The sequence below is a fragment of the Balaenoptera musculus genome, chromosome 11, assembly GCF_009873245.2.
Source record: "Balaenoptera musculus isolate JJ_BM4_2016_0621 chromosome 11, mBalMus1.pri.v3, whole genome shotgun sequence".
In the NCBI taxonomy this organism is placed as follows: domain Eukaryota; kingdom Metazoa; phylum Chordata; class Mammalia; order Artiodactyla; family Balaenopteridae; genus Balaenoptera; species Balaenoptera musculus.
The window spans coordinates 3,426,115-3,453,307 of NC_045795.1; the positions used below are offsets into that span (position 1 = coordinate 3,426,115).

The window sequence follows — 27,193 nt, forward strand, 5'->3', positions numbered from 1 at the left end:
GAGCACAGGCTCAGTAGTTTCAGCACACAGGCTCTAGAGCGCAGGCTCAGTAGTTGTGGTGCGTGGGCTTAGTTGCTCTGCGGCATGTGGGATCTTCCTGGACCAGGGCTCGAACCTGTGTCCCTTGCATTGGCAGGCAGATTCTTAACCCCTGCGCCACCAGGGAAGTCCTGGAATGACATTTTAACAATACTGAGTCTTCTGACCCATGAACAAAGTATATACCCCAAGTTATTTAGGTCTTCTTTAATTGATCATAGCAATATTTAAGTTTTCAGTGTACATGTCTTTCACATTTTTTGTCATTTATTCCTAACTACCTAGTATTTTTATGCTATTGTAAATGATTTTTAATTTCACTAATTGTTCATATATAGAAGTATAATTGATTTTTGTACATTGCTTTGTATCCTGCAACCTTGATAAACTCACTTATTAGTTCTAATATCTTGTTTACAGATTCCACTGAATTTTCTACATAGATGATCATGTCATCTGTGAAAAAAGGACCATTTTATTATTTTCTTTCCAGTCTGGATGTTCTGTTTCTTGCCTGACTGCAGTCTAGAATCTCCAGTACAACGATGACCAGAGACATTCCCGATTTCTTCCTGATGTTCGGGGAAAAGGATTCAGCCCATCACAATTAAGTCTGATGTCAGCTGTAGGGCTTTTGCAGATGTCTTTTAATCAGATTGGGGAAGTCCCCTTTATTCCCAGTTTGCCAGAGTTTTTAACAGGACTAGATGGTGGATTTTGTCAAATACGTTTCTAGTATTGATTGAAATGATTATGTGAATGTTAAATCAACCCTGCATTCCCAGGATAAATCCCATGGCCATATTACCTTTTTATTTTATCGTAGGTTTCAATTTACTAAAACTTTTGCTGTTTTTGCACCTATGTTCATGAGGAATGTTTATTTTGTAGTGTTTTCTTTCCTTGCAATGTGTTTGCCCAGCCTGGGTACCTCGGTAATTTTGCTACCAGGGTGATGCTGACCCCATAGAATGAGTGGCAGTATTTGTGTAGAATTGGTATTATTTCTTCAAATGTTTGGTAAAACTCACCACTGAAGCCATCCCATTGGGGTTACAGGAAGGTTTTACCTGTTTCTTCTTGAGTGAGCTTTGGTAATTTGTGTCTTTCAAGGAATGTGTCAATTTCCCCTATGTTCTTGAATTTATTGGTATAAAGGTGTTCCTATTATTTTAGCATCTGTGGGATCTTCAGTGATGTTACCTCTCCCATTCCTTATATTGGTAATTGGTCTCTTTTTTCCCTCCCCAATCTGGCTGGAGATTTATCAATTTTATTGATTTTCCCAAAGAACAAGCTTTTGGATTAATTTTTCTCTATTTTATTTCACTGGTTAGCACTTTGATCTTTATTATTCCTTTTCTTCTGCTGACTTTGGATTTAATTTGCTCTTCTCTTACTGTTTCTTAAAGTGGAAACTGAGGTCACTGATTTGAGACCTGTTTTCCTTTCTAATACAGGCATTTAAAGCTACAAGTTTCCCTCTAAGTACTGCTTTAGCAAGAACCCACAAATTCTATTTTAAAAAATTCATTTCAACTTACTTTCTAATTTCTCTTTAGATTTGTTCTTTGACTTGTGAGTTATTTTGTTTCCAAATACTTGGGGATTTTCAAGGATCTTTCTGTTACTGATTTCTAATTTAATTTCATGTGGCCAAATAAATTATTTAGCTTTTGAGAATTCTTATTCTGCAGCTCATTGAAACATTTTAAAAAATGGTTCTTGATAGGTATTCCAGAAATTTAAGTAGTTTTCAGTTGGTCCTTATCAGCCATATTGCTGGGGGGGAAAAAAATTCTTTCAACATTTTTTTTTACTTTTATTTTTTGGCCACGCTATGTGGCATGTGGGATCTTAGTTCCCCGACCAGGGATCGAACCCACGCACCCCTGCAGTGGAAGCACGAGTCCTAATCACTATACTGCCAGGGAAGTCACTTTTTTTTTAAATTGATGTATAGTTGATTTATGATGTCATGTCAGTTTCAGGTGTACAGCACAGTGATTCGGTTTTACATACACACACACACACACACACACACACACATTTTTCAGATTCTTTTCGCTTATAGGTTACTGCAAAATTCAACTTGTTCTTTATGAATATACAGTCTCCAAATATCCCTCCTGACCCAGAAGCAGGAGAGTGAGCACACACCCAGGAACCAGCTGATCTGAGATCAAGTCGTGAATCCACAAGCAGGTGACTTCAGTAGCTTATGTACACTCTGTTCCCTCACAGGACTGATGTGAGAGTTAAATGAGGTAATAGATGAACAGCACTAATGCAGGAACTGGCTCTGGTAAGTATGATGTTAAGGATTTCTTGTTATTATGATGTGAAAAACTCACAATCACAGCACACATCTTACCCAGTGGTCCCACAACCCCCGGTCCCTGGCCATCGTGGCCCAAGTTACCATGCAGTAGCCCACACCCTGGGCTCATAGTGACAGGGAGAAATCAACTATGAGCTTCCACCGGATGGCAAGCCTGTCACAGGACGGGCCCGAGTCCAGAGCAGATGCTAACGGATGCTGATCTGAGAAATGTCATCATCACCCAAGTCTGAGTGAACACACAGTCCTTATACTGTGGAGAAATACGGAAAACGAGCATAAACATAAACAAATGTGACTTCAAACTCTGTGCTCGTTACGGTGGACAGTCATCATTTGCCCCAACAGCCAACTGAAGCCAATAGTCCCGATTGCTAAAAACCACAAAGTTGTACAGATGTTCTCCTCCTTTTCGGAAACCGTGTTCGTTCTCTCTCCAGGAAACAGGGCTGTCTGCAAAGCCTTGAACCGACAACGTCACCCACGGGGCCAACTTTGGTTCATCAAAGTAGCGACTGAAAAAGACAGACACTTCTTAACGAACAGGAAGAGTTAGGTACGGTCCCATTTATTTTTTTACTTATTCAGGACAAGTGGTATTTCTGATGCTCCCATGAAGCTTCCACCTTAGCTTTCATTTATAAAAATTAGGAGACAGAAAATAAATTCCTGGTACTATACTGTGAATTCAGTAAAGGTTCACCAACATGCAGTGCACAGAACAAACTTCAGCGGTTCCTACCCTTACTGTGGAAGAGCATATAAGATTTATAGAACAAAAAAATCCCCACGAAGTGGGTAAGAATCGTTTCCCTCCCTGGAACAGTGCTGCTTTCGGAGGCTCTGTAAACTGAAACACTGCAGAATAATTTATCGAATTTCTTTTTTAAAATCCATCAAATTTTTTAAACTTCAACCTTCTTACTGAGGAAAATAAAAGTACGAAGCTAATAAATGTGAAAGAGGATGTTGGATTTAAAAAGGAAAACCCTCAACACTTAAATCTTAGACATTTTTCAAGTGAAGACTCAGAAGGCATGATGCTCACTTTATATTCTTTTCAATACGGGATTTGAGCTTCCTCACATTGTATTTACATAACACCTCCCAGAATGAAAATCCGATACTACTTTATAGAACCCGTGGCATGTTACCAGTGCCCAGTGATTCATGGATATTAGAACCAGGGCAGATCTTGGATATGATTTGGATTCAGAGGTGGTCAGCTCCTCTTCCCACCCATTTCAAAGTGAAGCATTTTGCAGAAATCCAGTATTTAAAACAGATCATAATGTGTTCCATAGAGTACTGCCGTTTTCTTAAGTGATACTGTAACTTCAACTGCACCGAAATGGTCTGGGGAAGCAGAACAAGAAAAATGAGCAGTTTGTTCTCAAGAAGCACGTAAAGCTCTGCTCTCTTCTTTCCAAAAGGACAAGGACGTGGCAATATCACCAGGGGTAATTACATCACGTAAGATGATAACGTTACTGCACGTGAGCCCAAGCAAGGGAAGAGGGGGACACGTTGTGAGAGGACCCCGGAATCTGGACCATTAGCGCTGCCCCTAAAACGCTACAGACGCGGAGGCAAGCAAGACATAAATGGCAAAAAAGGCTGTTCTTTTTTCTCACCACAGCTGTTCCAACAGGAGACGTATCTTCTCTGGAAGGATGAAACCAGTGATTGTACACAAGTAAGCTTTCGCCACCACTGTGCTTGGCTGAGGACAGCAGTAGGTTGATATGAAATTATCAGGCTCATTATTTCTGTAACCAAAAAAGAGAAAGAAAACGCATTTATATCCACTACACGATCACTTTCAAAGTACTGAACCCCTGTTGAAAACGAGAAGCCAGCCCGCGCCCTCCGGGACCCGGGAGCCCTCATACGCACAGCGCGGCGTTGCTGAAGACGGCGCCCAGCCACTCGAAGAGCTCCTGGGCACTGCAGGCCGCCCCCGGCTGGCCCCTGAGCTCGCCGCTCTGCAGCACTGGGCACTGCACGTCTGTCATCGTGCTCAGCACTATTTTTGGCTGATGCTCCTGAATCCGGTAACTGGAAAAGTATGACATCATCGCTGATCCTTCTGCACCTTCAAACACACCAAATAAGGCCACTTGAATAGTGTAAACAAGTGCAGTGCATCCCTGAATCCACCCCATTCCCACTTGAGGGTTTCAGGAAGCAGGCAGGATGAAGTAAGGCCAGAGGAGGTTGTACAAAGCTTTATTCAAATTAAAATCATTTAAGTTTAAGGAGCCTTCGCCTCCTTGTGCCAAAGTTCTGTCAACATTCATCTTCTGTCACACTTTTTCTGGAAAATCATAAGGCTTTCAGATTCAAGCCATACTAGTCTCAACATCTGCTCTACTAAGAAACTTTTGACTTAATAAATAAAACCCAAAGCATTACTTATGTTTAAATAAAATTAGTGAACTCTACAGAGAAAGGAGCATATTTGCACACTCTTGAAGAAGGAAACAGAAGAGGAGCTGAATGACAGAATCTCAGTCCAGCTTGTCTTTAAAACCCAGTAAGATCCAGTGTATCCTGAAGGATTTTCCAATAGCCCTGGAAGACGGAAATAGTGGCCCTCTTGGAGCAGAGGGCCGGATTGCTTACTGCCCAGTGTATTAGAAATAATGTCTCCCTCCACCTCCTCCCTCCCTCCAGGGCAAAGGTCAGCAGGCTCACTGCCCAACATAAAGGATGTGAATTCCTTAGGCTCCAGGTTCCCCTCCTGTACTGCAACCCCCTGCTTGCACCAGCATCACCTGCCCACCATGCATCACCCTGCAGGAACCAGGCCTTGGTGAACTGGTGCAAAGGCCGATGCTCTGGCCACTGCTACTGCTGGGAATCATTAGGTTCTCTGTCTCTGACCAGGGGTCTCGTGTCTCCCGCCAGAGCCCACGAGAACGTGCTGGCTAACTTCTTAGCTTGCTAAGAGGGTAAAATCTCAGGCGTTTCACAGGTCTTGACAAGCCCTTAAAATACTTCGGAGTCTTAGGAACACAGTGGTCTCCAGAACCCAATGCATAGGAGGCCCTCAGTAAAGACTTCATACGATTGAGATGTCAGCCTCTCTGCCCTCTGTGTCTGCACCACACACAGAAGCACCACCCAAGTATTACAGACCTAGGCCTCACACAGGCAACCCTGTAGCACCCAGTGACCACCAACTTCCCAGGAGGAGCAGACAGATGGACCTATTTCCAAAATGGACCTATGGGCTTCCCTCTTCTCCAAGAGAGAACTACACCATTGTAGTTGTGATGATTTCATTCATTATAATCTTGTTTTGGGCCAAAGATACACTTCTAAAAGGAGCGAGATACATGGCAGTTGTAAGCCGATTAAAATGTTTGGTGAACATGAAACTCTGAACTAAATGTATTGTTCTAATCAATTAAAAGGTACAACAAATTTAATCTGACATTTAATGATATGCCTGATTACTACCCTGCAATAACGAATAAGCAGTTTGTGTCTATCAGTATAACTGGTGTTATTTTAAAACATTCCAGCCAAGGCTGTTGGAGGGAAGCTGGAGGAGGGAAAGGGAGAAATGGACAAAGGTTAGTTGCCCTGAGACCACCCTCAGGAGCTCTTGATTGACACACAACCCAAGGAGATGGAGATGGACAGCTGCCTGCCTAGATGATCCCGGACTACGGCTCTCAGGGATGCCAGAGAGGCCAAAGCAGTTTCCTTAACAATGTTTACAGGTTTCCCCCCATCCCAAAGTACAGTGTTCCTACAAAACCTTGCATTAAGTGGAAATGGCATAAAGCGAAGAAGCAATTACCTTAAGACACATCTTGCTAACAGATACATGAAATAAACGCTCAAAGACACAGTTCAAAGCTCTGCCGGCTAGAGGCTAAGATGCTGAGTGCAATTCTGGGGGAGGGAGCTGGGGGTGCCACTCTCGCTGCTGGGGTGCACACTGCCTCTATAGCAGCTCACTGCAAAACACACGCTCAACACTATTTTCACTTTCTGCTTTTGTAAAAGTAAAGGAGCATAACGTGAACTTTCGAAAAGTGGGGGACACCTGTATCCACCTACGTACACAACACCCCTGACCACTGGGATGAATCACCATTCCATCCCCACTACTCCCCTTTAATTAACCATTAGATTTCAAAACCACTCCATCGTTACACATTATATTTTTCATACCTGTTTGATGCCACGCCAAAAGAAAATCAAATTTCAATGGTTTCTTTTCTTTGAAAGCCCAAGATATTCTTTCATACTTCTTAGAGTCCAGTTTAGAGGATAAATCCATCAAATCAATGGAAACAACTTAAAAAAATGGAGAGGAATAAACAGTTCATTCATATACACACAGCTTGCACTGTGTAAAACATGCTAGATTAAAAACATCAGGAGTTTAAGAAATTTTATGGACAAAAAAGGTTATTTTGTATTTCTTGCCCTCCCTTTGGGTTACCAAACCAAAACTCTGCCTCTGATGGGCATTTCTGGCATTGAGAGATAATTACAACAGGCGTTTTATTTTTTATTTAGTTTTAAAATTTATTTTTTTTATTTTTATTTATTTTTGCCTGCGTTGGGTCTTTGTTGCTGCGCATGGGCTTTCTCTAGGTGCAGTGAGTGGGGGCTACTCTTCGTTGTGGTGCACAAGCTTCGCATTGCGGTGGCTTCTCTTGTTGCTGAGCATGGGCTCTAGGCGCGCGCGCTCAGTAGTTGTGGCTCACGGGCTCTAGAGCACAGGCTCAGTAGTCGTGGCACACGGGCTTAGTTGCTCCGCGGCATGTGGGATCTTCCCAGACCAGGGCTCGAACCTGTGTCCCCCGCATTGGCAGGCGGACTCTTAACCACTGCGCCACCAGGGAAGTCCCACAACAGGTGTTTTAAATTCACATTTTTCCTAGTCAAAGACCAAGGGCAGAGATCAACTCTAACCTAGCTGTGGAGGTGGCAGCCGTAACTACTGACATTCAAGCCAGACCATCAGCAGAACTACACCTCTTCACTCATGGGTGAATTTCTACTAGTCATCACAAAACTTGGGAAAATTAAAGGAAATTCTTTATTAAGAACAAGTTGGAACAGATGCAAACTGGTATATATAGACTGGATAAACAACAAAGTCCTACTGTATAGCACAAAGAACTATATTCAATATCCTGTGATAAACCATAATGGAAAAGAATATGAAAAACAATGTATATATATGTATAACTAAGTCACTTTGCTGTACAGCAGTAATTAACACATTGTAAATCAACTCTACTTCAATTTAAAAAAAAAAAGAACAAGTGGGTTCACCACTTTGAATCTGTGACCCAAAACATATGTATCTAATGGACCATGTCCAAGTCTGTGATCTTTTCAAGATGCAGCTGACAGCTGAAGACAAACAGATGCACAGCAGTATCTATCTCATCCTATCTGATGCCCACCCGAGAGCCCCCGGAGTAAGGAGTTTTAAAGACAGAAAAAGCCACACTTTTTCTGAACAAAGAGAATAGAGGCAATTCAAACATTTAATTTCAAATTGCTACAGGAAGACGACTCCCTTGTTAGAAACTGATGGAGTGAGCATGCATAATACTTACCAAATTTCATGGTTTTCCTGCCAGAGTACTGAGATGGACGACCTTGAAGTCCAGTTTCCTCATAAGTGTCTTTATCCAGTGATAAAATTAGTTTCCCTATAAGTCAAATAATTCCCATAAAAGAGATGTTAAAAATATAATGTGTTCTCTAAGAGAAAGCAAGACAAATTGAGCAGTTAAATACCAGTGCACACAAGGATCTTATTTATAATACAAGGATATTATGTATTCATACATGTATCTTATTTATAATACAAGGGTATTATTTATAATTATATGTACAAAGACATCATTTATTATAGTGAAACTAGAAACTATCTAAAGTTTTATTAAAAAAAGAGTAAACAAATTATGGTATACTTCTTCTTTGGAATATTTTCAAGACATTAAAAACAGTAAATTAAAACTGTATGTACTAGGCTTCCCTGGTGGTGCAGTGGTTAAGAATCTGCCTGCCAAAGCAGGAGACACGGGTTCGAGCCCTGGTCCAAGAAGATCCCACATGCCGTGGAGCAACTAAGCCTGTGCGCCACAACTACTGAGCCTGCGCTCCAGAGCCCGCGAGCCACAACTACTGAGCCCGCAAGCCACAACTACTGAAGCCTGCGCACCTAGAGCCCGTGCTCCGCAACAAGAGAAGTCACCGCAATGAGAAGCCCGCGCACTGCAATGAAGAGTAGCCCCGCTCGCTGTAACTAGAGAAAGCCCGCACACAGCAGTGAAGACCCAACACAGCCAAAAATAAATAAAATAAAAAACCAACAAAAAACCCCCCAAAACTGTATGTACTAATAGGGAAAGATGTCTAGGATATACAGCCTGGGAAAAAAGCAAACTGAGAAACAATGAAGTATGACATAATATATGTTTTTTAAAAAAAAAGAACCTGTATGTGTGTTTATAAATTCATAGAAAATGTCTAGAAGAATGAACACCTACCTGCTAACAAGAGTGCCTGCTGAGGGACTTCCCTGGTGGTGCAGTGGTTAAGAATCCACCTGCCAATGCAGGGGACACGGGTTCGAGCCCTGGTCCAGGAAGATCCCACATGCCGCGGAGCAACAAAGCCCGTGCGCCACAACTACTGAGCCTGCGCTCTAGAGCCCGCGAGCCACACTACTGAAGCCTGTGCGCCTAGAGCCCGTGCTCCGCAACAAGAGAAGCCACCGCGACGAGAAGCCCGTGCACCGTAACGAAGAGTAGCCCCCGCTCGCCGCAACTAGAGAAAGCCTGCGCGCAGCAACGAAGACCCAACGGCAGCCAAAAATAAATAAATAAATAAAATTGATTCTTTAAAAAAAAAAAAGAATGCCTGCTGAGAATGGTAGTGAGTTTGGAGGGACGGGGATGAAAGGGGGGACTTTCACTTTACACACATCCGAATGACTTGACTCTTTCTTTTCTACCGTTTGTGTTTCCTCCAAAATTAAGAAAGAAGAAAAAATGAGTGTGGTTACCGTTTGGTAGCAGGGCCACAGTATTATCCTCGTCAATATTTGTGTTGTACGTTAGTGCGTAGCACGCACCTGTAAGAGAAAACCCAGAGGAGAAATTAAGACAAGAAAAAAAAAATCATACCTGCAAAGAGTTAGTGGATTATTTTCACAGGATAACAATCTTCTGGGTCACTGCTCCAGCTCACTCAGCTCACTCAGCCAAGCTGGAGGACATGCAAAGCCAAGCACAGCTAGTTCACGCCCCTGCCTAGGGCCTGTCTGTGCAAGCTGGCTACCAACGAGCAGAAAATGGACTCAGGATGGAGCACATACCTCTGGGGACGCCAGCAGAGGGGCACAAAGTGGAAGAGCAGGTGAGCGTACACACCTGAGAGGTAGAGTTCCAGGTGAAGGCTCAAAATGTACCACAAACTTGTGTGAAGTCAAGAAAGCTACTCAATCTCTCTGAGCCTCAATTTCCTCACCTGTAAAATGGGGGTTGCAGGCCTATTTCACAGTGTTGTTGCCAGGGTTAAGTTGGGTCAGCTATGTAAGTCCATGGCCAGTGTCCACACTGTTAACAAAATAGCCTCAGACTTCTTTTTTTTTGACCACACCACACAGCTTGTGGGATCCTAGCTGCCCGAGCAGGGATCAAACCCGGGTCCTCAGCAGTGAAAGCGAGGAATCCTAACCATTGGACTGCCAGGGAATCCCCCAGCATCAAGCTTCAGCACTGAAGAAAGGAATCATGTCCGTGAGACCAAAGACAAGATGTCAGTGGCCCTTGTGCAGTGATGTATATAGTGAGGGTGGATCCCTAAAGACATGCTGAAATAGTTTCAAACAAGTGGCTCCTAGGAAATAACTGGAACAAGCCAATCCACCCAGCAGACACAGATGGGAATGAGGTGCGCAGGCGAGGCTGAGAGCCACAAAGTCTAAGGAGAAGACGCTGAACCCCAATCGGCACCTGACTGTGGGGGCATCAGCTGTGGCTGCATCAGGAGACCACCCTCTCCAGACAGCTGTCATGGGGACTGCGGGGAGAACAGCGGTCTGTCTCTGCGGCCACACACCCAACGGCAGCGCATCTGAACACGGAGCATCTGAACACAGCGGCTGAATGACTTTCCTCTCCATTAACCCTCATATGACACATCCCCACACAACACCTGTGGACCAGGGCAATCAGAAACCACCACCTAATGAGGGCACACAGAGTCGGCTGAGCTACTGAGGGATGGAGGGAGGGATGCACACCTGACCACACAGACGACCTCCAGCAGTCCTATTCAGAACAAGAGAAGGACCCTGGTATTGCTATGTGATCTCCCTGGACTTCCTCATCTCACCGTGTTCATAGACACTACACGGCTTTTCTTACCTTTCTTGACAAAAGTATTGATGAATTCGTGTGCGATTAACTCATGAAGAGGTAAATCCTTCACAAAGTAATAGGGTCCAGAGTCCATGACCAGGTCTTTCAGTTCTTTTGATAGTATCCCACATTCAGGAATCAGAAATGAAACCTATTGGAATGTGTAATATAAACAAGTCTTATTTTCATGTAGATCAACACCCAGGTTTTTAGGGACGATACAACATCATGAAGGCTACTAACCATTCCTCCACAGCTTTCAAAAAAACTCCGAAATTCATTCACCAATCTCAGATTGGGCGATGGGGAGCAACATATATACACTATTGATACTATGTATAAAATAGATGACTAAAGAGAACCTACTGTATAGCACAGGGAACTCTACTCAGTGCTCTGTGGTGACCTAAATGCGAAAGAAATGCAAAAAAGAGGGGATATATGTAAACGTATAGCTGATTCACTTTGCTGTACAGTAGAAACTAACACGATATTGTAAAGCAACTATGCTCCAATAAAATTTTTTAAAATAAAAATAAAAATAGAAAAAAACAAAACAAAAAGAACTTATTAATCTCAGGAAAAGAGAAATTTGACAATTCAAGTTTTCCATTTCTGTATTCAAGCTTACAGTACAGGAAAGTTGAATGAGCAAAACAATTTTAATGGGAAGCTCCTGCTTGCGGGTTTTTCTTAAAATAATTTTTTAAAATTTATTTTATTTATTTATTTTTGGCTGCGTTGGGTCTTCCTTGCTGCGTGCGGGCTTTCTCTAGTTGCGGTGAGCAGGGGCTACTCTTTGTTGCCGTGCGTGGCTTCTCACTGCGGTGGCTTCTCTTGTTGCAGAGCACGGGCTCTAGGCGTGCAGGCTTCAGTAGTTGTAGCAAGCAGGCTCAGTAGTTGTGGCTCGCAGGCTCCAGAGCGCAGGCTCAGCAGTTGTGGCGCACGGGCTTAGTTGCTTTGTGGCATGTGGGATCTTGCCGGACCAGGGCTTGAACCCGTGTCCCCTGCATTGGCAGGCGGATTCTTAACCACTGTACCACCAGGGAAGCCCTTGCTTGTGTTTTATCTTTTGGAAATGAGCAATATATTTTATGGCCCGCTCCTATAACTACATTAATTTTTAGGGAAATATAGTACAATTGAATATCCCTAGATCTGTGTATCCTAGTACCCAGGCTGGAATCAAAGGAACTGTCCCTTAGGGCATAAGGAATTTAGGGGACACCAATTATTAAGAGGTTACATGGAAGCAGAAGTCTGCTGGATGTTTACACTTTCCAGACAGAAAAACTCTACAGATGGGACGGGAGAGATAAGGTACACATCCCCGACTGCTGTCTGTGATGAGCTTTCCATCCAAAGCAGAGAGAATCAACCTGACAGGTTTCAAACGTCGGCCAGGTGCTCCACACCTTGAAAAACCACTCTCCCAAAGCTGGGACACCAGTTTGTCCCTGAAGGACCAGGGTCACCAGTTGTGTCTGAGAAACTAGCCAGTCAGGCCTGAGTTGAGATTAGGCTGGTCGATTTAAAGTGTAAAAGGCTTAAAGCATTTTCATTTTAAGGTTTATTCTGAAGCCCTCTCCACTTAAATGGGTAGGTGAAGCCCGCTCAGCAGACACTACCTGGGAATTAGGGATGTTCTCTTTTACTCTCAGCAGATCCTGGATAAACTGATAATTAACCTCACCGATGCTTCAACCACCACATTTGCGAAAAAGGCGCCCGTGAGGGTGACATTTTCACGAAGCAACAGTGAAAACCGCTCTGAAGTTGTGCATGCGAGCAGGGAAGCCTCGGCGAATTTCTGCAAAAGCTGCCGAAATGGGGCCACTTCTGGCTGGACAACGCAGAAGGCAGCAGGCAAGGGGGAGGTTTCTCAGGTATCAAACTAGCGCCCATAAGCGGTTCAGAAGGGCAAGCAGCTTCCCGGACAGTCTCTCGGCCACGAGGTTCTGCAAAGACCCGCGGGCGCGCGGGCGGGGGAAGGAAGCCGGGGTGGGGAAGGGGCGGTCCGTCCCGGGCAGCGCGGCACACCCGCCAGTCCCCTCGTCCCGGCCCCCGCCCCTCCCGGGACGCAACCCACCCACGGCGGTGCTGGGCCAGAGTAAGTGACCCGCGGCTGGGCGAACTCTGTCAGGCGCCACGCCACCCTGCGCCTCCCTCCGACGGCGGAACACCGCCGCGCGCGGTGCATCCTGGGACTTGTAGTCCTGAGGCGGGGCAAACCACACGCCTGAGCGGCTAGAGACTACAGTTCCCAGCATGCCTGGCGAGGCCCCCCCCCCGCCCCTCAGCGAGCCGAGGCGGGCCCCCTGGAGCAGAGCGCGGCTCTCCCCAGCCTCCACCGCCCGCGGAATGGTGCGCGGTCCGCGGGCCCGGGTGGTGGACTCACCCTGTAGTTGTGATAGTGCGTCTCCACGAGGTGCCGGTGGCGCGACTTGTCGTGGCCGAAGTTGGACTTTTCGCAGACCAGCAAGTGCCGGGGCACCTCTCTTGCAAGCCGACCACAGCGTGGCCATGTCTTCTCCACGCAGGCCCTGCCGGGGTTCGACTCGCCCCGCCCTTCCCCGCGGGCATGCGCAGTGCAGGCAGGCCGCACGTTTGAGGCGGTCCCGGGTAGGGGCGGGGCTAGTGATGGGGCGGCCTAGGCTTCTGGGGAGCCCAGGCAGAAGCTCGCTGATGGGTACCTGAAAGGTACCCTACCTGAAATTAGTTCTCTTGCCAGAATCCTTCCTCTAGGCCCCAGGTTGCTCCTTCCCAAATTGTTAAGGAAGTTTGTGTCTAAAAGGTAATACATAATACCTTTAATACGACTCCTTAAGACTCCTTCAGAACCAATTTTAAGATGCTTTTTAAAATATCCTTTTGGAACCGATTTTAATAATTTCTTGCTATTGGAGGTTATAGTGATAATGCATTTTTCCATCTAAGTTTTCTGATCAACTCCAAGTGCTGTACTACTACATGCTTCTGAAACTGGAGTATGCACAGCCCCAATTCTATGCAGAGAGGACGCAAAACAGCAGAATATTTGTAGTACAACCTTATGGAGCATCAGTTTTACTATAAGATTTGGAAGAATAGAAGTTAAGTAATTTGGAAGGTATTTACAAATCTACAACTAAGACAGACTGGAAAGTCCTCTGCCATTAATGTCAGTATCCTGTGCCTTAGATGTCAGATTATCTCTGTGAATACTCTAAGGAAAACCTATTTTCCATTATTTTAAATAAGAAAAATGATAAGGACTAGCAAGTGAATTGAAAAACTACCAATTTCCTAAATCACAATACGGCACCTAGATATAACTTACCAATACTGTATTAGAATGTAAAATGCTTAAGCATTGCTTCTTGGTCACCACACAATTCAACAGCAGTGGCCTCTCTTAGACCAGCAACATCAAATATGTACATCTCCTTGGTTGGTACTCCAAAGTTTTGCAAAGTGACTAGCGTGATTCTGACCGTCTACCAATTATGTGTGAAAGCAACATGAGCTTTTCTAGCATGCCGTTTAGGTTAAAATATGTATTAAGTTTTGAAGGCTCAGTGTAAATTACTATACGTATGAACTTCAGCTGGAAATGTATGGTGAGATAAGTAGCTGCTGTGCATTTTGGGTGTTGAGAACTCAGAGGTGTTCTTCAGGGAAGCATGACGAGGATATGATCTGCGGGGTGTCCTGTGTTATGAAATAGAAGGCCAAAATCCTATTTATTTCAAAGATGAAAGCTGCAACTTCAAGTCAGTTTGGGGCTGAGGAGTCCTTTCTGCCCTACCAACATCTCTCCTCAGACCCAAGGTGGGGAGAGACAGTGTCAAGTCCAGGGAGGGAGCAGAGGGGTGCAAGCAGGAAGCTTCCAAAGCTCAACCACTGCGTCCCAGCTGCTTCTCGGTGTGGGCCCATTCCCCCTTTCCAGAGATCAGACAGCAAAGGAAGGAAGATGGGGCCCCCAGAGGGTGGAGCCCAATGTCTTCAAATCTGTCCACAACCTTGACCTCCAGAGTTTAGATTTGGAGGGAACAGATTAAAGACAAACTTCTTATTTTGCAATCTGGCCTTGGGCCCTAGTGGTCAGACTCTGGTTGCCCTCTTTCCTCCTGTCGGGTGGGGCACTGAGTGCATTTAAGCACCAATCACAGGCTACATGATGACAAGAATTTCTGTTTAACTCAAGAGATCCAACTTTAACAAAGGGAAAAGGAAACCAGCACCTATTGGGTGCCTACTGTTTGCCAAGTCACTGTGATGAACATATCACTGAATCCTGGCATCCTGTCTGCAGTGGGCGTATGTATTGGTTAGCTACTGCTTGCATAACAAGGCACCCCAAATACTCACCTAGCTCGGCCGGGCTCAGCTAGACAATTCTTCTGTCTCATCTGGGCTCCTTCATGTTGGTCAGCTGCAGGTTGATTAGGGGGCTCTGCTTTCTGGGGAGGAGCTGGCTGTCGACGGGCACCTTGATTCTACTCCCTGAAGTATCTCATCCTCCAGCAGGCTAACATGGGCTTGTTGTCATGGAGACGGCCAGGGTTCCTGAAAGAAAAAGCAAGAAGCGTCTAAGACCTTGTAAGCCGAGGGGGTCCCAAGCTGGCCCACTGGCATGTGCCCACTGCATTCTAGTGGCCAGCCCTGATGCACGGTTTTGGAGGAACAGATTCTACTCTCAGTGGGAGCAGCTGTAAAGTCACATTTCAAAGGGCTTGGATACAGGGAGGGATGAAGAATCACTGCCGTTTGTGCACTCAGATAAGGATCTGCCTTTTCTCAAAAATGAGGTTATATAGCTGTTCCAAAGTCCAGTAACTTGTCCAAAGCCCCCAAGCTACTGAGTGGCTGGGGCTGAGACTGGGAAATCAAGTCCGCCTGTCTTCAGAGCCCACCCACTTGCCACTTCAGGACCCACTAACTGATGCAGCCTCCCTAGTCATTTGAGGTTCTGGGAGGTGGACACTTACGCAGTAGGAACAGACGGTGCAGAGATTTCAGTGTCTAGTACTCTTCACCTTTGGGAATAATCCCCTTGAGAAGAGTGCTGAAGTGTCTTGGAAAGACTTGAATAACTTGGGGAAATGGCAAGGGCTGAGTTGAGGAAATCAAGCCCCAGCAATATCATTTTCATTACTAATCACAGGAGAAATTTGAAAAATACATAATTCACTCCACATGTTGGCACAATTCTTCTCATCTTTTTTGGTACTTGTAGGCTATTTATGATTTTCAGCGCAGACTAAATCAAACTACCATGTCTGAAACCACCTCTGACTCTGAAAGCAAGTGACACAAAAATAGATCTGCTAAGAAGACATTTCCTCCTGCTGCTGAGTAAGAAGTAGTTCTTTGCTTTTAACAGGGCAAAGCTGTTTTCGGAGACCCCGTAGCACACACGGAAGTCACTTGCAGCTAATGCATCGATAGCCCTGAGTCAGTGGTTCTCACCCCTGGCTGCACAGGACCATCACCTGGGGGGCTTTTAAAATTCCTTAAATCCGAGTGCCACAGACCAATTAAATCAGAATCCCTAGAGTGAGACCCGGGCATCGGTATTTTTTATGGCTCTCCAGGTGATTACAGGGCCTGGTCAAGGCTGAAGACCATCACTTTAAACTCACATCTTTGGGTGAACTTGTTCCAAATAGTTTATCAAGTAAAAGCGTGTGCTGCTGGGTCGTGGCCTTTCAGCCTCACCTGCACTGCCTACTTACCATCCGTGGCATCCCTTCCACTAGTTTTACTCCTGATTCAACCCAGTTCTGCAGGTTCTGAGTGCACGCTGTGCACGGGGCTCTGTGCTAAGAGTCGTGGTCCTGGTGAGCTTCTCTGGAAAAAGTATCGCATCATAAAAAATAAAAATCACGCCACCTACCAAATGGAGGCAAAAACTGGAAGACTCTAAGGGGTCACCTGAGGGTTAGGACGTGAATACTTTGGAATATTAAAATCCATCTGATGAGACCATCGGTGAACGTGTCCCGCTTCAAAACAAGAAAAAACCCTGCTGTTATTCTGAGATACTGAGTTAGGATTTTTGTGTAAATATGTAGCATTTAAATTTCTATTGGCGTGTAACATGCATACAGAGATATATGCAGGAATCATGCACGGGCACCTCGATGGGTCACTACAGAGTGAACACACGTGTAGCCAGGAGCAATACCAGCTTCGCTCCGGCCTCCCCGACACACCCCACCATCGCTTCTCCCTCCCGCCTCAACGAAGAAACCAACACCTCACCGGCTAACACTGTAGACCAATTTCCGTTTTTCATAAAAGCATTTTGTTACAGAAAATTCTAAGCATTTACAGAATAGCAAAATGCCATAAGAGACCTGTCGGGGCTTCCCTGGTGGCGCAGTGGTTGAGAATCTGCCTGCCAATGCAGGGGACACGGGTTCGAGCCCTGGTCTGGGAAGATCCCACATGCCGCAGAGCAACTAGGCCTGTGAGCCACAACTACTGAGCCTGCGTGTCTGGAGCCTGTGCTCCGCAACAAGAGAGGCCGCGATAGTGAGATGCCTGCGCACCGCGATGAAGAGTGGCCCCCGCTTGCCGCAACTAGAGGAAGCCCTCGCACAGAAACGAAGACCCAACACAGCCATAAAATAAAAATAAATAAATAAGCAAATATGGTTAAGAAAAATATATTAAAAAAAAAAGAGACCTGTCACCCAGATTCAGTGACTACTAATTATCTGCCATTTCTGTTTCATCAATACCTCAAGCTACTACCCACCCTTCACTTTTTTTTCAATTGTTTTTCATGAGATAAGAGGTACATACATTGAAAGGCACAGACATTAACTGTGAGAAATAAATGCACCCATGTATACGTCACCCCTTTCAAGAACAGAATATTTTCATCACCTCCAGAAAATTCCCTCAAGTTCCTTCCCAGGCAATTTTTTTCTCCCCTACAAGCAAACGCTCTTGTGATTTTTTTCACCACGGGCTCATTTTGCCTGTCATCCTACAATAATGTGTCACAGCCAGCTTGTCTCACTCAGCAGTGTGTTTATGAGATTCATCCACAATGTGTGCCCCTGTAGTTTGCTCCTTTATATTCTGAGTTGTATTCTCCTGTATAAACATATCACAGTTTGTTGATACATTTTTCTACGTGTGGATATTTGGGTTATTTGCTGGTTTTGGCTACTATGGCTCAAGGGTCTATGAGCATGCTTGTACAAATACTTTTTGTATTCCATTTAATTCCTTTACTAGCATTTAAGCGACACCTCTTTGCATTGTTTTAGTGGTCATTCCAGGGGTTACAGTATGCACCTTTCACCTATTACAATCCACTTAGAACTAATAGTGTACTATTTTCATACGTGGACAGTATAAAAACCTCTCCACAGAGCAGTTCCATTTACCTCTCTGTATCCTTTGTGCTACTATTGACATACATCTTACATCTACACGTTATAAACCCCACAATACAATGTTATAATTTTTGCTTTGAATACTCATAGGTCTTTTAAAGAAAATAAGAGCAAAAAGTTACTAATAAATATTTGGAGGAAATATTTGAGGCAAATATACTGTGTCTCCTTTAAGTTTCCCTCAGAATGTTTGCATTCAGGACCACATCTTGCCTACAGTAATTATTACTGGGGTATCCTGGTGACGACTGGATCCTCTGGGCAATAATCCATGCTATCATTATTTATTTTGTTGCTCACATTGTTCCAGCTTGAGCCATTGGGAGCTCTTCCAGGTCAGCTTTTTTTGACATTTCCATCCTTTTTTTTAAAAGCACTTTCTTAGTTTTCTGGCATTATCAAGATGCTCCAGGCTCATCTTGTATCTTCCACCTCAGCGCCAGAATTAGCCTTTCTCCAAGAAACCCTGACTCTTTTTTATTGGAAAATGGTACAGTAGTCCCCCACTTAGCTGTGGTTTCGCTTTCAGCAGTTTCAGTTACCCATGGCCAACCACGGTCCAAAAATATTAAGTGAAAAATTCCAGGAATAAAAAATTCATGTTTTAAACTGGGCACCATTCTGGGTAATGTGATGAAATCTCTCCTGTCCTGCTCTGTTCCGCCTGGGTTCCCCCACCATGGACATCGTCTGCTCCTGACATCCAACCATCCACATCATCACGGCTGAGAATCCAGGATGACAGGAAGCAGATGATTCTCCTTCTGACCATATGTCAGAAGGTCAGTAGTAGCCTAACGCTATGTCACAATGCCTAGGTCATTCACCTCACTTCATCTCATCACACAGACACAAGGAGAAGGGTGAGTACAGTACGATAAGATATATTGAGAGAGAGACCACATCCACATAACTTTTTTACAGTATATTGTTATAATTGTTCTATTTTATTATTGGTTATTGCTGTTAATCTCTTACCATGCCTAACTTCTACATTAAACTTTATCATACGTGTGTAGGTATAGGAAAAAAATTGTAATATATATATAGGGTTCAGGACTCTCTGTGGTTTCAGGTCAGCGACGAGCTGCGGTGCAGTGGTGCAGATTGCGCAGTGCAAGCCCTACAGGCAGGCTTCACAGTCCACGTGATCTTTCCTGTGTGTTCTCTTCTCCAACCAACTACACAAACTATGCAGATTTCACATTAAATAATAGAAAAAAATGGGAAATAACTGCACTAGCACAGTGCCTACTAGATGAAAGACAGTAAAGAAATGGTAGTTTCTTTTCCTTCTTTGTTTTTCTGCGGTGGGTTAGAAAGGCACAGTTTCCCTAGAGAATGTTGACTGAGACATCGCTCCAGCACAAGGAACCAGGGCTAAGGAGCAGCTACTGGCAGCTGTATTTGTGAGGTGCCTGAGCTGATTTATTATTATTTTTTAAGTTATTTATTTATTTTTGGCTGTGTTGGGTCTTTGTTGCGGTCTGCGGGCTTCTCATTGCAGTGGCTTCTCTTGTTGCAGAGCACGGGCTCTAGGCACGTGGGCTTCAGTAGTTGTGGCACTCGGGCTCAGTAGTTGTGGCTCACGGGCTCTAGAGCGCAGGCTCAGTAGTTGTGGCGCACGGGCTTAGTTGCTCCACGGCATGGGGGGTCTTCCTGAACCAGGGCTCAAACCCGTGTCCCCTGGGGCGGATTCTTAACCACAGCGCCACCAGGGAAGCCCGGATTTATTATTATCACGATTACGTTTTGACAGGTCTACTCGGTACTTCGTGTGTGTGAAGCCCTTGATAGCAGACCTGGCTACAACAGTGGTTGGCTGCACCCTGTAGCTGAATTCGTAGGCAAGTGTTTGGAGTGACTTGTCAGGGGCTGGTATGTAAATCAGTGCCAAGCGTATGTACGTAGGTCTCCAGTCCCAGATTCTGCCTCGTGAAAACACAGTCCACACCACAATAATCATGTGCTCCCCACACTCACCACTCTGAGCATGTGAGGGCACTTGCCTGTAGAGACGTTCACATCAACAGAGCAAACACCGTTCTTGGGGGGCGGGGCACACTCGGGGTCTCCACGTGGCCCAGGTTCCGAAACGGAGTGGGGTGACAAGGCTGCTGTCCCCGGAACTCAGAGCGTTCACAAAGGTGGTAAAGAAGTGAGAAACGGAGGAACCTGCTGTTTCCTCACAGCCTCAGGCCCGGCGGATCTCTAGTCCAGACAGGGTGGAGAAACGGGATTTGCCCTAGATGAGGATCTGCAGGAAGGTTTCAAAGCAGCCGTTTGAGCCCTGGAGAGGGAGCCACGTGGGCGAGGCTTCATCTGCAGAGTTGCCAGGACGGCCCTGTGCAGACGTTAGTGATCTGACGGAAGGAAGTGAAAAGTGTTCCTTCTGACAACATGTCAGGGCCCCTGCTCTAGAATCTGTGACCGTTCTGTCCAGCATAAATGTCCTTTCGGTCACCAGCACAGCAGCTTGGGCTTCCCCTGGGGCTAAGTGTAAGCCCTGAATCCAGTGAGTTACAGCTCAGAGGGACCAGGCCCAGTAAGCTCCCCACTGATGGTCACGTGACATAAATAATGCCGTACTCAGCAATCCTGGAGGAAGGTAACCGTCATGTCAAAAAAGCATGTGCATCTTCTAAGTTGTCATGATATTTTGGCAAGCAGCCTTACAGAAATGTGTCTATGAATATTCCCCCTGATAGTAAGAAGTCACATTTCCAGTTCCTTCCTGATGCTGAGTGTTGTGAGTTTTTTCATCTCTGCCAATCTGATCCTTTAATATGTATGCTTTTATATTTATTTCTTATTAGTGATGTTTAAAATCTTTTCATATTTTAATTAGAGTTTTAAATTTATTTTTTAAAACTGCCTATTCTTGATATTTTTGTATTACAGTATTGATTGTTCCGTTACTAATTTGTCCATCACATACATTGTGTATATCGGAAATATTTGGTCATGGTGCTTGACAATTAATAATCATTAAACAATTTTTATCACAAAGCATAAATTGTGGTATTTTCTTAAACAAGTGGACATTTTTTTTTCATGGTTAGCCTGAAAATGTGTGCAAAATAGTTCTACCTGATACTTGTTTTTTAGAACCTGTTCCTTAAGCTGTAGGAAGATCACTGCACCTTACAGTAAACCACCAGAAATGCTTGTGGTTCCTATTTTTCAGCAACAGAGTGAGCCTTGGGCTCCTGAAGCTTGGAGGGAGGACACAGCTGAACGCAGCCCCTTCCCAGGGAGGCAGGCAGAGCAGCTGGGGTCGCGCGAGTCCCCGTGAGTCCCCGCCTGCCGCTGGATGGCAAAGGGGCAGCACTCAGCAGACCTGTCACATGCACTTAGCATCAAGGAGCAAAATTAAGAATGCATCACTCTGGTAATTTCATTAGCCGTAATATTCAAACTGGAAATATATTTGCTTTAAGTACTCTAGAAAGCAGTATGTCAACAATTTCTGTCCCCTTTGAGGGAGGGAAAAAAAATCCCCAGATTTTGAGACACCCACCAGAGAGGGTGGCCCAGGTGGCTGAGTAGGAAGACCTTGAGCTCACCTCCTCCCACAGACACATCAAAATTACAACTACTTACAGAGCAACTATCTATGAGAACGAGCTGAAGACCAGTAGAAAAGATTTCCCACGACTAAAGACATAAAGAAAGAACCATGGTGAGATGGATAGGAGGAGATGCAATATAGTGAGACACATGCCCCAGTCTGGTGACCCACAAATGGGAAGATAATCAGAATTGCAGAGGTTCTCCCCAAGGAGAAAGGGGTCCAAGCTCCATATCAGGCTTCCCAGCCTGGGGTTCCTGCTCGGGGAAGATGAGCCCCCAGAACATTTGATTTTGATAACCAGTGGGGCTTATGTTCAGGAGAGCCAAAGGGCTGTAGCAGAGACTCCCCTCTTAAAGGGCCTGTGCAAAATCTCACACACTCCAAGTCCCAGTGCAAAGGCAGCAATCTGAAAGGAGCCTGGGTCAGACCCACTTGCTGATCTTGGAGAGCCTCCCCGAGAGGCAGGGGGCAACGGGGACTCCCCTGGGGAGTGAAATGTAGGGTGGTTAGAATGTGTTTGAACTGCAAAAACACAAACGTGTGGAGTCTAAACATGCTATTAAACAACCAGTGGGTCATTGAAGAAATCAAAAAATACCTGGAGACAAATAAAAATGGAAATACAATGATCCAAAATGTATGGGATGCAGCAAAAGCAGTTCTAAGAAGGGAGTTTATATCATTACAAGCCTACCTCTAGAAACAAGGAAAATGTGCTATGACCAACTTACCCGTGCAGAGGCAATCATGCATTTGTTTTTGTAAAATAGAGATTACACTCTATGCTTTTATACACCCCTTTTTAAATAACCAATGTTACTGCAATCACTTCAGAATTCTTTGAAACAATTTCAATGGCTATATAATATTAAATCAAAAGAACATGTCATATCATAGGAAACAAACTTATAGTTACCAAAGGGGAGAAGGAGAAGGGAGGGACAAATTAGGAGTATGGGATTAACAGTTACAAACTACTACGCATAAAATAAACAACAAGGATTTACTGTAGAGCACAGGGAACTATACCCAATATCTTGTAATAACCTATAATGGAATATAATCTGCAAAAAAAAAATCACTCTGCTGTACACCTGAAACTAACACAATATTGTAAATCAACTGTATTTCAAGAAAAAAATATAAAAACATGTTATACTTTATTTCCCCCTATTCACTGGACATTTAGGTCACTTTCCAATTAAATTTATATTTATTTACACAATTATTTGATGAACATTTGTCTGACTCAGCAGACTGCAAACTCTTGTGTTTGTTTCTGTCACTATTATATTCTTATCCTGTAACAGTACCTGAACTATACCAGGGAGACTATAGAATCTGGTGAACGAATGTGCCTATGCTTCGATTCTTGGTTCAAATCACCCTCAACCACAAAACATTCCTGATCTACCTCAATTGTACATCATGGTCTCTCTTCTGAAATTTCCTTGTGGTTCTTTTTCTGGAACTCCCTTGCAGGAAAAAGAGGGAAATGCTGTTTCATGAGCACTGTTATGCGCTGGGCACTGTGCTGGTCATATTCAAGGAGAAAGTCCATGCCCCCAAAGGGTAGCACCTCAGCCTAGAGGGCATGCTGAAAAACCCACCACGAGGGGCTTCCCTGGTGGCGCAGTGGTTAAGAATCCACCTGTCAATGCAGGAGACACGGGTTTGAGCCCTGGTCCAGGAAGATCCCACATGCTGCAGAGTAACTAAACCTGTGCACCACAACTACTGAGCCTGCGCTCTAGGGCCCGCAAGCCACAACTACTGAGCCCTCATGCCACAACTACTGAAGCCCGTGCGCCTAGAGCCCGTGATCTGCAACACTAGAAGCCATGACGATGAGAAGCCCGTGTACCGCAACGAAGAGTAGCCCCCGCTCGCTGCAACTAGAGAAAGCCCGTGCACAGCAACGAAGACCCAACACAGCCAAAAATAAAAACAAATAATTTAAAAAAACAAACAAAACCCACCACGAAATCTTCAATCAAGGAAACTTCCAGAAATCTCTGGTGGCCTCACCAAGCAGTCTGACTCTGGACAAAGCTCAGGTTCACCTCGCCTGAGATCTGTGCCTGGGGATGGTCTGAGAGGACAGAGGCCAAGCACACGGGGCTCAGGGCATTGGCTGTGGTGGCTGATCCCTGGGCAGGGAGATGTGAGCTGGCATCTCAGGAGTGGATGCACTAAAGTGAGCGCCAACAGTCTGACTTTATCGAAAGGGGGGTTAGAAGAACTTTGTGACAGCATCTGCAAAGAGAGGGAAAATGTGAAGGAGGAATGCATGAATGTTAAGTCATTAGCCCATTTGGAGAAAGGGAGAAGAAAGCGGGATTCTGGGACTTTCTTGCCTTGTTAACATACTGTGCTTATTCTCAGAGAGACCTGCCCAGAATAAAAGCATTACTCCCCAGCCCTCAAACGGCAAGCCAGAAAGAGAGGTGAGAATCATCACACACTCAGATCAACACAGGCCTTCGTTTCCTTCCCCCTTAAATGACATTTCTTTTTTTTTTTTGGCTGTGCCATGTGGCTTGTGGGATCTTAGTTCCCCGGCCAGGGATCCAACCTGGGCCCACGGCAGTGCAAGCACCGAGTCCTAACCACTGGACTGCCAGGGAATTCCCAAATGACACTTTTAAAACTAGTGAATTTCTCAGATTTTTAACCTCACACATGGGAGACACAAGGTTTCAACACGAAGAGTTAATCGAAAATAATGCAAGATTTTACTTCCCTTCACATCGTAAATTTTGAGTAGCTCTATTTTTCTGGTGCAATAATGCACATGTTTAAGCAGCTGAGCAAGTATTTAATTACATTTTATTAATGATTTTAGGAAAATGATATAGAACTTCCTAAGGATGAGCGTGTGAAAGACTTAGGCGGGGGAGGAAAGGTGGTGGCTGGAGGTTGCAACGTCCAACCAGATTTGATTTTAGAGATAGGATAACTTTCAGAATTTAAGCAATTTACACGACAGACTTCTATATGGATGAAGAATGATTCTGGAGTATACACGAAACGCAGAAGACGTCTACCTAATGGAGATGAAGTAGATACAACAAAGGTTAGTACAAAATTGGCTCTCTATACATTTCCCTTTCTGAATGCTGTCACCCACCACCCCTGCACTCCTTCAAGGCACCGAGGCCGGGATCAATTATGATAAGAGGGACCGATGAATAAACACAAGAACTCCACCCCAAACACACCCCACACTCCTACCTCCATTTGCTCACACTGTTACCTCTCTTCTGCTCAAGTCCAAGTCCTCCCCATCCTGCTAGACGTCCCTTAAAGGCAACGTCTACAAACTCTGCAAGAACACATGAAGCCTAATGCACAATCCTATGTGATCTGTAAGAACCTTTTTTCATACAGGATCTTAAAAAGACATGAGCATCATGAAAACTGCAAATCACATGACATTGAAATTAATACTGATGTGAGAAGAGTAATTGGGGCAACGATGATTTTGTACAGGTGGCCCAAGAACAGATGTTCTATGAAATCAGGAGAAATCTGTTCCTTTTCCTCCCTTTGAAGTCCAAGAGTGGGTCAGATCCTCCAGGAAAGACCTACACTTGCTGATAACCCTGACATTTACAATATGGATGAGAGATGACTCTTATGTAGCTTTCACTAAAAAATTTAGCTAGTTTTCCTCTGAAAACCACCATTCTTAGAAAGCACAAATTTCTCAAGTGTCGAGGGACCAAAAGATGTACAATTACTTGCCAATCAATGTTTCCTATTCCAATCAAGAAGTCCTTTCTCCCAACCAACGTTCCACCTATAAAAATAGTTGTTGACTTTAATCGCCATGCCAGTCTCTGCACTGCCTTAAGAGGTCAGAAGAATGCAAAGAAATGAGAGAAGAAAGGGCAGATGCTTTCCAGCCATCAGGTAGAGCTGGCATTTTGAGAGCTGAAGGGCTTTCAATACCCAGCACACAACAGAGGAGCTGTGGGTAAAACTGAAGTTGTCAACTGGTCACCTTCTTTCACTCTCCATTTGTGGGTCTTCTCATCATTAGTGCTTTGCCGCTACCTCCCTCCAGCCTGCCTCTAGCTGTGTTGATCTTGGAGAGCAGTGCATCTTCAGGGGGGATCAGAACTATGAGACCTGCCAGGCAGTATCCCTGCCACTTGGGTGCTGACACGGCCATCCCCAGCGTGTACGCTGAGCACTCGTTTCTCAAGATGCTCAGGTGAAAATCTCCCCAGACCATCAGGAAAATTGAAGACTTTACCCTCTCTAAAGATTCACAGTGGATATTTGCATTTTCTGAACCAGTTTGACCCTGGGATCTATTTATCACGTGTCATTTATTAATTACCAAGCACCTTCTGTCCTGTAGGACATCTGAAATCTTCTCAGTTAATGTCTATGTTCCGGGCAACCCAGGAAGGCAGGTGGAGCGTGCTGTGTGCCTCTGCTGGACCCCAGCAGCCCAGAACTTACCTCGTCCACCCTACCTTTCCAGGTGAACGGTGTACTGTTTTCACCATGCACACAGCTCACTGCTAAATGCACTCCTGACATGTACATTCTGCTCTCTCAGGGCCAGGTCTCCGAAGGTCCCTGCTACCCCGTCCTTCCTCAGCCAGCTCACTTCCACCCACCCACCCACTCAATCCTCACTTCCTTTAGGAAGCCTCACCTTCCCTCCACTCCCCGCAACCTCCCAAATCCCCAGGCTGGGTTCAGGGCCCAGCCTCTACACTTATCTGCACCATTCACCAACTAAAAGTAAAGAGACGCTTCTTTATTACTTGCTGGGTGCTGGGCACATAATAAATACTTGTGAATGAGTCTCCAACTAATTACTGCTCCTGGAGGACAAGCAGTATATTTTATCAGCTTTCTAGCTCTAGCACCATCCAAGCACATAGTAGCTGCCCAATAAATACATTTGTTTATCAAATATTTATTATCCATATTTACATACCCAGCTCCTAATATTCCCTCAGGAGTCAAAATATTAACGACTTGGATAAATTAACTTGTACAAACTAGAAAAGGATTGGCCAGGGGAAAGGGACTCTTCCAATTTAACAAGTGACTTTTGAATAGACAGCTCCGGCCGAAGGCATCACCCCACGTCCGCTCTCCAGCTCGTAAGGAGCGGAGAGGAGCGGGGAGGCTGCCCTGAGCCGCCGCCCTCCTGTGAGGTCTGGATCGGGCTCCTCCTCGCGCTGTGACTCCTGGGGCGCTAGTGCGCCCCAGGCCCGCAGGGCACTGTCCCCCGAGCTGAACAGGGCTCCACCACGCTCAGCGATTCCAGCACTCTGGACAGCTCCATTTTTCTTTCAGGTTTTCAGGTGGAATTTGTGCTCGGGACCCCGCCCTGCTTGTGCAGAGAAGGACTCAGGGGACTGCAGACAAGGTAATTCACAAGGGACTCTGCAAAGTGCTGCCCACC

The 27,193-nt window shown here is 45.0% G+C and overlaps 1 protein-coding gene and 1 non-coding gene across 3 annotated transcripts; both read right to left on the reverse strand.

Moving 5' to 3' along the window:
- Positions 1–2,088: 2,088 nt before the first annotated feature.
- On the reverse strand, positions 2,089–15,339 carry RPP40 (ribonuclease P/MRP subunit p40). Of its 2 annotated transcripts, none has more exons than XM_036868359.1 (8): positions 13,190–15,339; positions 10,798–10,942; positions 9,432–9,500; positions 7,975–8,070; positions 6,569–6,694; positions 4,277–4,475; positions 4,015–4,149; positions 2,089–2,895 (listed from the first exon to the last, which is right to left on the reverse strand). In XM_036868359.1, the coding sequence occupies exons 2-8, from the start codon at positions 10,883–10,885 to the stop codon at positions 2,697–2,699; spliced, it is 912 nt and encodes a 303-aa protein (XP_036724254.1). In that variant the 5' UTR covers positions 10,886–10,942; positions 13,190–15,339; the 3' UTR covers positions 2,089–2,696. The 2 variants fall into 2 exon arrangements, with proteins under 2 accessions (XP_036724254.1, XP_036724255.1); XM_036868360.1 differs by lacking the exon at positions 13,190–15,339 and adding an exon at positions 11,158–11,194.
- An 8,974-nt stretch (positions 15,340–24,313) lies between these two features.
- Positions 24,314–24,386, reverse strand: TRNAA-UGC. The gene has a single exon. It is a non-coding gene; the product is annotated as a tRNA-Ala (tRNA).
- Between the last annotated feature and the right edge of the window lie 2,807 nt (positions 24,387–27,193).

Excerpts from the sequence above, each read along its gene's own strand:
- RPP40 (XM_036868359.1), bottom strand. The coding sequence starts at position 10,885 with ATGGACTCTGGACCCTATTACTTTGTGAAGGATTTACCTCTTCATGAG. Across the intron at positions 9,501-10,797 it reads CAATACTTTTGTCAAGAAAG|GTGCGTGCTACGCACTAACG; the intron begins GTAAGAAAAGCC and ends TTTCTCTTACAG. Across the intron at positions 6,695-7,974 it reads CAGGAAAACCATGAAATTTG|TTGTTTCCATTGATTTGATG; the intron begins GTAAGTATTATG and ends CATTTTTTTAAG.